General features: G+C 53.2%; 1 protein-coding gene across 14 annotated transcripts in view; it reads right to left on the minus strand.

The window, feature by feature from the left end:
• The window catches only part of R3HDM2 (R3H domain containing 2), a 108,407-nt gene that overhangs the window by 44,521 nt on the left and 53,367 nt on the right, over positions 1-10,519 (minus strand). For all 14 annotated transcript variants that reach the window (XM_075061127.1, XM_075061125.1, XM_075061118.1 and 11 more), the window contains one exon: positions 938-979. In XM_075061127.1, the coding sequence (XP_074917228.1) occupies positions 938-979 (42 nt within the window). The remainder of the gene's footprint in view (positions 1-937; positions 980-10,519) is intronic.

Raw genomic sequence — 10,519 nt, forward strand, 5'->3', positions numbered from 1 at the left:
CAGATTACTCCAGCCCTGTTGCTTTCAGTCAACCATCCTAAGGCCAGATGGGACCACTCTGATCATCTAGAGTGACCACCTGGGACCTCCCTGAAATCACCCGCTTGAACTACAACATCTCCTTTAGAAAAACATTCAAGCTTTATGGAAAAATCGCCAATGACCGAGAATCTGCCACAGCCCTTGGGAAGTCGTTCCAATGGCTCGTTACCCTCACTGCTAAAAACCTACGTCTTGTTTCTAGTTGGAATTTGTTTAGCTTCAAATTCCAGCCACTGGATTTTGTTAGGCTTTTGTCTGCTAAATAAAGAGAGAGTGGAGCAGGAAATAGATTAAAATCATATGTGATAAGACGGCTTGTGCCACAATATCCTCTGAAGAGGAGGGAAAAATAGGTGTAACTAGATGGATCCAAAACATTATTTTCCATTTATATTTTTCACTCTTATTTTAACGGGGTGAAAATTCACTTCTCCACTGGGTCAACTGGTAGGTGAATGTCCTTAGTTGGGCAGAATACAGATGTATCCAGGTAAACAGCCACCCCACCAACTAACTGGACAAGCGAATTCCGTTCTGGAGTTTCATAGCCACAGGACTCCATGGAGGGCACAGACCTAGCACTGAGAGTGCAGACCAGCCCACTGGCTGGTCAGCGTCCCCAGGGCTTGAGTGCAGGCTGTCAGTGTAATAAGAAAGAGCAAAACAAGCCAGCGAGGTGTCCAAACAGCTGCTGCACTTGGCTCGAGGAGGCAGAGAGCTGATAGCTGGGGAACTGGTTTAATGGCCGGTTCCAGAAGCGCTAACTGGAGGATCGTGGAGTTCTGGGATCAGTGTAGGGCTCAAACCCTCTTCCCCCAGTAGCTCAGTGCTCCCCAGAAGGCAGGCCGGGGGGGTTGAAAAGGGTGGGGAGGAGGGAAAGGCGAAGGTCTCCTACCTTGGCTCTTTTTCTGGCTTGTCCATGATTTGAAGTCCGCCTCTGTGGAGAGAGGAAAGAGAAAGCGGGAGGTTTAATCTGAACCTACAGTGACACACCACGGGGTGGTCCAAACCCCACCGCGTACGCAGCACGTTCCAGGCCAAACCTCTCTGGTGGCAACAGAAGCAAGCGGATCCGAAAGGAGGCAGCACAGATGGTCGCCCACAGCCGCCTGTCAGATCCAAAGAGACAAACATTCGCAGAGGAATCAGCAGACGGGCTCAGAGCCTTGGTCCCTCTAGTGCAGTGAAGTCTGCCCATCTCCGCCAGGGCGCGGCACCTGGTGCTTCAGAGGAAGGTGCAAAAAAAACCAAACCCAGTAGCAGATGTGGGATAATCTGCCCCCACTGCTGGTCTCTAATAATAAGAGATTATTTTACACCCTGAAGCACAAGGTTCATCTCCCTTCACAAATTTGTCATCATGAATTATAAAGCCAATCGAAGCCAGGACCTGGGTAGGCCTGATCACCAGGCCTGTGACGAGGCCCCAGCCAAAGACTGAACAGGAGCATGAAATGAAAGGTCGTAAATCCAGCCTGTCTGCGGCCCCCTCCCCGCCCCAGCCCGGAGTCTGAAACTTGCACACGGCAGATGTTTAGCGCCGGCTTCCTCTAGCATCCCAGTAGCAGATCAACTTTCCTGCTGAGAGATGGCTGAATGAGATATTCCGCGGAGAGATGAGAGTATTAGAACGACTGGCTGTGATGTGGCAGGATATGAAAGAGACAAGGTGAGTGAAGTAATTTCTTTTATTGGACCGACGTCTCATTCACCAATAAAAGATATTTCCTCTCCTACCTTGTCTTCGCAGTATAATAATGAAACGTTATTTACTCGAAATGGAGTAAAGTAGGGATGCGTATCTGACGGGGCTGGCTGGAGTGGAAACAATACCTTCTTTCTAGTTCCTCCTCAACAGATGTGAAGTCTGCCACAATATGTTCAGAGTCTGCCTTCCAGGCCCTATGAAGAACTAGCGTTTCAGGATCTGCCACCTGCAGCAGCCCTCGCTGCTGTTTAAAGCCCTCAGAAGCAGAGACACACACACAAGAGAGGTACAAGCAGCGGACGTTAACATTTCCCCATCGTACACACAGCAAGTTCCCAGGAAGCACCCGGATTGATTTGTCACTGAAATGACGCAGGTCTGGGAAGTCAGCACGAGGATTCTGGCTCCTACCTCGCTAAGCCAGGACAGTTAGACGGGGATATACCACCTAAGTCTGCCTGGGAAGGTTTCCTTTCTAGCAGAGCTTTTCTCAGCGGAACAACCCAAATCTCTGATAAAAGTCGACGCCCCTCACTCTGCTTCGGCACCATACTGCAGCCGTCTGATGACAGCTGGAAGGAGAACAGCTGCAGAGCGATGAGAGGATTGCAGGCCACCGGAACAGAGAGAGGTGGGGTCTAGCAAGAGCTAGCCAAACCGCTCCCAGACTCAGATCACAGGCCATGAGATAACTTTGCTACAGAACTTCTTGCAAGAAGATTCTCTGGAGAGGGATCACTTAGTGCTCACAATCTCTTCAGGAACGCCAGGGAGCTCTCGCTCCTTTCTGTCCGCTATGCAGGTTTCCCTCCACTGGCTCCCACAGCAAGGAGTCGAGTCTGGAGCCTCACGCAGACCTAGATTGTCTGGGCTCAGAGGAGGACCCTTCTGGTGTTGACTGTGCATGTGCTTTCTGGTGACACTCCTGTTTCACTCACTGTTTAGCAGCCAGGGCTGTGGTTGGGATCAAAAAAGTCTGGCAATTTACCTCCTTGGGCTTTCGCCAGACCACAGCACAGAGTCTGTCCTATAGAGAAAGATCCTGAGTCCAAAAAGTAACCACGAAAACCCTTCACATCATCCATGGAACTGCGCAAACGGTGACTCGGGGGCAGCTGCTGGGGAGGGACAGGCTGGGAAATCTAGGAGAAAAGTCCTTACCCTGCCCAGCCGAGCCTCCCAGAGCATCACACAGGGTAGCACGAAATGCAGAGCTCAGCAACGCTTCAGAACCAGCATCTTTAGGTAGTGCAAAGAACAAGCCTTCAGGAGCTCAGGCACTGTCTCGTCATTTCCCCATCTGTCTGTTGTCTCGTCTTAGACACGGATTGTCAGATCTTTGGAGCACAGACTGCTTTTTTGTCCTGTGTTTGTACAGTGCCTGGCACAGTCGGGTCGTGGGCCATGCCTGGGGCTCCTAAGGACTCCGATACATGCAGTAAATCAGGTTGTCAACACAGGGGGGCACACAGGCCAGGTCTGCAGCAGAGATTCACTTACCATGAGCCTTCTCACTCAAGTCAGAGAAGCAGGGGGCCTTTCACCATCTACGCTGGACAGATCCCTTTACGACAAGTTTCAGCAGCGCCTACTGTCACAAACAGCCCCCTCTGCACTTCTCCAGCCAGGTCATGGGGGCAGGTCTCAGTGCTCTGCAAACCTGCAGGAAGCCTCAAGAGGAGGCAATATCACCACCCCCACTACAGTCACGGGCCCACTGAGGGAAGGTGCGAAGCTCGACTGTCAGAGCACCCTCAGCCCCTCTGCAAATCAGCCCTGACCCCAGGTCACCCCATGGAACTGTGCAAACGGTGGTACTGCTCCTTTCGCAGGCCTCACTTCCAGACAGTGGTCTTACTTTTCCTCCCTTAAAATCAGCTGCAGCTGTGGCTTCTCTTTGTGGTCCCCTCCTGTGATCTGAAGGAGCCGAAGTCCTCCCCACCACGGGCTTGCAGAGCAGCTCGATGACGAGGTCTCGTAAAGAAGCCTACCATCAGCCTGGCGCTGGGCGCTCCCAAGTCGTGGGAGCTGAAGGGGCACGCTCGGTTGCGATGGCTCCCGGAGGCAGAACCTGTAGCACGAGCATCTCTGCTCAGCAAATGCCATCTGACACGTGTACTGACGCATTCATCTCCATGTCAGAAGCCTCGCAGCGGACCTCGCGACCAGGCTCGCAGGGCCCACTTATAAACAGCACCTCATCGTGTAGCACGCATCGCAGCTCGGCAGGACCATGAGGCTCAGCCGGGGCGCTAGCGCCGAGGGGAGTGGGGTGTGACGATACGGTTCTAGCAGGACCAAACTGAGAGTGCCAATTCAGGACCAATTGCTTAAACAGGGCAGTTACAGCCCTAGGCTGGGGTTTTTCCACCTCTAAGGCAAACCAAACCAGCCAGACAAAGAGGACTTCGGCCTCACCCCACTGGCTAACCAAAGCAATTCCCTTAGATGCTCCAGTTTCCCCATATCACCACCAAGTGCCATCTCGTCCTGGGCATGAATGTTTATGAAAACCAACACTCCATAAAAGAAAACTTCTCTCGATCCCAAAGGACCAAGCCCCAACCAAGGTCAATTATGTTATAGAGAAATTTGAAATAGAGAGATACAACAGAGTGCGTGTCAATCAAATAGTCATCGGGGCAGAGTATGGGGGGACGCTGGTATTTGGTTATGGGTTAGTATATAGTACATACAGTCTGTAATGTCCCCAATGTGGGGTGTACGGTGGGTGGGGTCAAAATATAGTAGGGGAGCAGTGAGGGTACATCGCTCATTATACACATCAGATCTTACCCACAAATCATGCTGTTGCCAATCCTCTAGAATCTAAAGGTTTATTCATAAAAGAAAAAAGACAGAGATGAGAGCTAGAACAGGTTAAATGGAATCAATTACATACAGTGATGGCAAAGTTCTTAGTTCAGGCTTGTAGCAGGGATGGAGTAAACTGCAAGTTTAAATCAAGTCTCTGGAGAACATCCCCAACTGGGATGGGTCATCAGTCCTTTGTGCAGAGCTTCAGTTTGTAGCGAAGTCCCTCCAGAGGTAAAAAGCAGGACTGAAGACCAGATGGAGATGAGGCATCAGCCTTATATAGGCTTTTCCAGGTATAAGAACCTCTTTGTTCTTACTGTGGAAAGTTACAGCAAAATGGAGTCTGGAGTCACATGGGCAAGTCCCTGCATACTTTGCTAAGTTACAAGGTGTATCCGCCTTCTCCCCATGGGTCAATTGTGTAGCTGATGGTCCTTAATGGGCCATCAAGCAGGCTAGGCAGAACTAACACCAACTTGTCTGGGTGCCTCCCAGAAGCACAGCACAAATTTGAAATACAGACAGGATAGAGCCAATACTCATAACTTCAACTACAAAATGACACATACATACAGACAGCATAATCATAACCAGCAACCCATAACCTGGTCTTAGACACGTTATATGACCCCTTTACATGAGATTTGGTCCACTACAGGACCTTGGTTGCAAACCATGTTCTATATGGTCCCTATTTATATCAATAACATCACATGGGGACTTTCCCTGAATGCACAAGACAGACAAATTCCTTTAAAAATGAGCTGGCTGGGAGCTGCCAGAAGAGACGCCGCTCTGCAAGGAGCTCTGTCCTCTCAGCCAAAGTCCAAGCCTAGAAAAGCTAACGAGCCATTTAACAAGCAAACACACGCTAAACCCAGAGGTGAAGGGAACGGCCAAAGGCAACGAGCATCAGACGCTCAGCATCCTTTCCACAGACTGACCGCTAGAACTGGGAGGCCACCCTGCTGCAAGCGCTGATCCCGTCAGAGATGCCACAACTCCACTTAGCAAGCCCACAGGGAGCAGAGTGGCGAGAGGTACCTGAGGTTGGGACGGGGTTATTAGAAGCAGTGGAATGAGCTGAGGGCCAGGTGAGCTCTGAGCGGGGGTCCCAAGACAGGCAATGACTCAGCAGCACCTGCTGCCATAGCAATCAAGGGGAAATGAATCACAGTGGTGGGGTGTCAATTGTTGCGGCTTCATTTGGAGCTGGACAAACCCCCTTCTATCCCATTCATCTTAAAGTGGCAGCGTCCTGGCCTATTTCTGCACAGCGATGGCACTTGCATGCCAGTTTATACAGGAAATCTAGCGCCAGCCACTGGATTTCAAGCGCAGAGTCACGCCGTGTATCATCCCAAACACATTACGATCACAGTGACTACCATCCAGCAGCAAGGCCAACGTTCCCCGCTTCAATGTGAAGTACAACGGAAGCACCTTTAAGTGGTACGTTACCACAGATCGCCATGTTTTGCACAGAGATGGATGCAGCTTCAGCAAGATCCATTTTGGGATCTTTCCAAACCTTCCCTTCCGTGCCAACCTTGGGAGCCTGTTCCGAGAAAAAGACGGTTACTCACCTTTGTAACTGTTGTTCTTCGAGATGTGTTGCTCATATCCATTCCAGTTAGGGTGTGCGCGCGCCGCGTGCACGTTCGTCGGAGAAACTTTTACCCTAGCAACACTCAGTGGGCCGGCAGGTCGCCCCCTGGAGTGGCGCCGGTATGGCGCCTAATATATACCCCTGCCGGCCCGCCCGCTCCTCAGTTCCTTCTTGCCGGGGCTATTCCTGACAGTGGGGAAGGAGGGCAGTGGTGGAATGGATATGAGCAACACATCTCGAGAACAAACAGTTACAAGGTGAGTAACCGTCTTTTCTTTCTTCGAGTGCTTGCTCATATTCCATTTCAGTTAGTGTGATTCCCAAGCCTTACTTAGGCAGTGGGGGTCGGAGAGAGACATAGCGGATGCAAGACTGCCGAGCGACGGGGTCGTCGTCTCTAGATTGTTGGACCAATGCGTAATGGTTCGGCGAAGGTGTAGACAGAAGACCAGGTGGGCTGCACGGCAGATTTCCTGCACAGGAACATGTGCCAAGAAAGCAGCAGACGAGGCCTGAGACTCGCGTAGAGTGGACGTTGAGATGCTCCGGCTGGACCTGAGCCAAGTCATAGCCAGGCTCGGATACATGACGTGACCCAAGATTGCAATGCGCTGAGGAGGAGATCGCCCTGCGCTCTCATACGTTCCGCGCACCGCTACAAAGAGTTGCGGTGAGTGACGGAAGGGCTTGGTCCGCTCGATGTAGAATGCGAGAGCCTCCGGACGTCAAGTATGGAGCTGTTGTTCACGTCTCGACGCGTGTGGTTTTGGAAGAACGGCGGGCAGAAGAATGTGCCTGGTTCACGTGGAGCGGAGGCGACGACTTTGGGAGGAAGCCGGGTGAGGTCGCAGCTGTACCTTGTCCTTATGGAAAGACGGGTATAGGAGGATCCAAAGTCAGTGCGCTGGAGTCCGAGACACGCCCGAGCGATGGGTAATGGCGACTAGGAAGCGTCTTCCAAGACAGGTACAGCAAACGAACATGTGGCCAAAGGCTCGAAGGGCGGCCCCATGAGCCTATTTAGAACCAGTTAAGGTCCCAGTAGGGGTAGGGGGCTTGACCTCAGGGTATAAACCGTTCCAAGCCCTTGAGGAACCTGGAAGACATCGGGTGAGAGAAAATGGTATTGCCAGCTTCCCCGGGATGGAAGGTAGATATGGCGGCGAGGTGGACTCGCGAGCGTAGAGATAGCCAACCCCTGCTCCTTGGAGGGACCGCAAATAATCCAGGATGGTGGAGATAGATACCGAGCATGGTGAGTGACCATGTGGAGCACACCAGTGCAGAAGCGCTCCCATTTCGCGAGTATGTCGACCGCGTGGAGGGCTTCCTGCTACACGCAACACCTGTGCACTGCAGCGGAACAGGTCAGCTCCAACTGGTTTAGGAACCATGCTGTCAGGTGGAGGGACTGCAGGTCCGGTGGTTGAAGCTGCCGAAGTGCCTGTGTGATCAAGTCCGGCACAGTGGCAGGGGGATCGGGTCGACAGGGACAGGTCGAGCGGCTGGTAACAGTACTGTCTCGGCCAAGGCGGCGCGATCAGGATGAGGCGGGCTTTGTCCCTGCGGACCTTAGAGACTACTCGGTGACGAGGGGAAACGGTGGAAAGGCATAACAAAAGGCGACCTGACCACGGGATCATGAGGCATCCGACGGGAGCCGGAGAGGGACCTTGTACGGGAACAGAACACCTGGCATTCCTTTACTTGGACGCAACGGGTCGATCTGGGGGGAAGCCCCACCTCCGGAAGATTGAGTGGAGGACGTCCGGACAGAGGGACCATCGTGTGTGAGGAAGACCTGCTCAGGTGATCTGCGAGCTGTGTTCCGGACCCCCGGGGAGAAAGAGGCCACAGGTCTATGGCAGTGTGGGCTACCAGAATTTCCCACAAGTGGATTCGTTTCCTGCACAGGGGAGATGACCATTGTGCCTCCCTGCTTGTTGACATAATACATGCGCCGTCGTTGTTGTCCGTGAATACTGCAACACACGGCCCTGTAGGTGGCTGAGGAACGCTTGGCACGCCAGGCGTACTGCCCTGAGCTCTCGAACACTGATATGTTAGAGTCAGGCTCTTGGGTGACCAAAGGCTCTTGGGGTGCGCCGGGGGCCCACGGTGTGCACCCCAGCCCAGCGCAGATGCGTCCGTTGTTAGGACACAGAGGCTGAGGAGTTGTGGAAGGGCGAGCCTGCACACACCAGCGGTGACTCTTTCCACCAGTCTGAGGAGATGTAGGACTCCGGTGGAATCTTATAATCATGTCTAATGGCGTCCTTGTTCGGGCGGTAGACCGAAGCAGCCAGCTTTTGTAGCGGGCGCATTCGTAGTCTGGCGTACTTTGTAACGAGGACAACATGCGGCAGGTGTCCTAGTAAGGGCCAGGCAAGTACGGAAGTGAGTAGTGGGAAATCCTTGCAGGCTCTGGATCAAGGAGACTATGGCTTGGAGCGGCGCTGGGGGGCAAGATGGCTGTCGCAAGGATGGATGTCCAGCACTGCCCCGATTTAATTCTATCCGTTGCGGTGGGCACCAGTGTGGACTTGTCCAGATGACGATCAGTCCCGCCTTGCGAAATTATTTCTTTATGGTGTCGACATGGCTGGTGACTTGAGCTCATTGAGGTCTGATAAGCCAGTCGTCGACGGGTATGGAACACGTGAATGCTGACGACGGCGGAGGTAAGCAGCAACAACCGCCATTACATTTCGTTGAAGACCCTGAGGGGCCGACGAATAGACCAAAGGGTAGGACAGTGATACTGGTTAACGACTCGATTCACCATTGAAACGCAGGTACCTTCCTTTGGGGAGGGGAATTGCTAATATGAAAATTGCATCCCTATGTCGAGAGCGGCGTACCAATGCCGGGATCCAGGGAGGGAATGATGGTCCCCAGTGCACACCATGCGGAACTTTGAAATCTTCTTGATGAATTTGTTAGCTCGCGTAGGTCTAGGATGGGCCGAAGACCTCCTTTCGCCTTGGGGATCAGGAAATAACGGGATAGAACCTTGCCCTTGAGTCTCCGGTACCTCCCTCTATGGCTCCAATGAGAGAAGCTTGTACTCCTGCAGGAGGAGTTGTCTCCGTTGAGAGGGTCCCTGAAGAGGGACGGGGAGGAGAGGGGGGAGGGAGGCAGGATAGAGAATGTTGAGACGGTATCCAAGTTCCACCGTACGCAGACCCAACGATCCATAGTTAGCTGGGACCACGCCGGGAGGAACGAGGAAGGCGGTTTGGAAAACTGGAGCGGATCCGGAGAGGGAATTGGTACGTGCTCTCGGGCGCACCTTCAAAAATTGGACTTGGGTCCGATGATTTGGGTGGACCAGCATTATTGCCGGCGGAGGGCCCGATGCCATCTGCGGTGACACGGCCACGCCTGCGGCAAAGTCCTTGTCGCGGGCGACGGCGGGGGGTAGGGCGCTGTGGGTTGAGGGCAGAATGACCATCTTTGAGTTTGAGGGGTATGCATGCCAAGTGACCGCATGATAACCCTGTTGTCCTTTAGACTTTGTATGTCTAGGATCTGGTTCTTTGCGTAGAGAGGCCCTGTTGTATCAAATGGCAAGTCCTGTTTGGTGTGCTGCAACTCGGCGGTAGGCCGGACACCTGCAACCAGGATATGCGCCGCATGGCTATGCAGAGGCGACCGTTCTAGCTGCGGATCGCCAAGTCCAGCGAGGCTTGCAGGGAGGTTTTTCGCAACTCCTTCCCTCGTCGAGGAGGGCTGTAAACTCCTGACGGAGCCTTGCGGTGGGATCAACTCTTGTGAAATTTGCCGACCGCCTCCAGGTGTGAAGGAGTATCGGCTTAGAGGGCCTGCTGGTTCGCCACACGGAGTGAAGTCCTCCAGCAGAGTAAATTTTTCGGCCCAGCAAGTTCATATTTTGGCCTCCCTAGATTTTGGCGTGGGGTGTGTTGGCGTGCCGCTGTCCCGCTCATTGACTGACTGCACCACCAACGAGCAGGGGGTGGGTGCACATACAGGTATTCGTAACCCGTGGAAGGCACCCTATACTTTCTTTTCACTCCCCTAGCCGTCGGTGGAATGGACGCCGGATGCCAGATGAGTCGGGCTCTGGCCTGGATGGATTTTGATGAAGGGAGGCCACCCTGGTAGGTGTTGTTTGCGCTGAGAGGATGCTAACCACAGGGTCCTCCACCTCAGGGACTTCCTCCACCGGGAGGCTTATATTTTGGGCTATGCGCCTCAAAAGATCTGGTGCGCCCGCAGATCGATAGGGGGAGGCCCCGACGAGGATGTGCCCGCCCACGCCTCATCCGGGAAGACGATGACGACAACCTGGAACGAGCTGGCGGTCTTGGATCGTCTCTCTT

Source organism: Chelonoidis abingdonii, chromosome 26 (assembly GCF_003597395.2).
Source record: "Chelonoidis abingdonii isolate Lonesome George chromosome 26, CheloAbing_2.0, whole genome shotgun sequence".
NCBI classification, from domain to species: domain Eukaryota; kingdom Metazoa; phylum Chordata; order Testudines; family Testudinidae; genus Chelonoidis; species Chelonoidis abingdonii.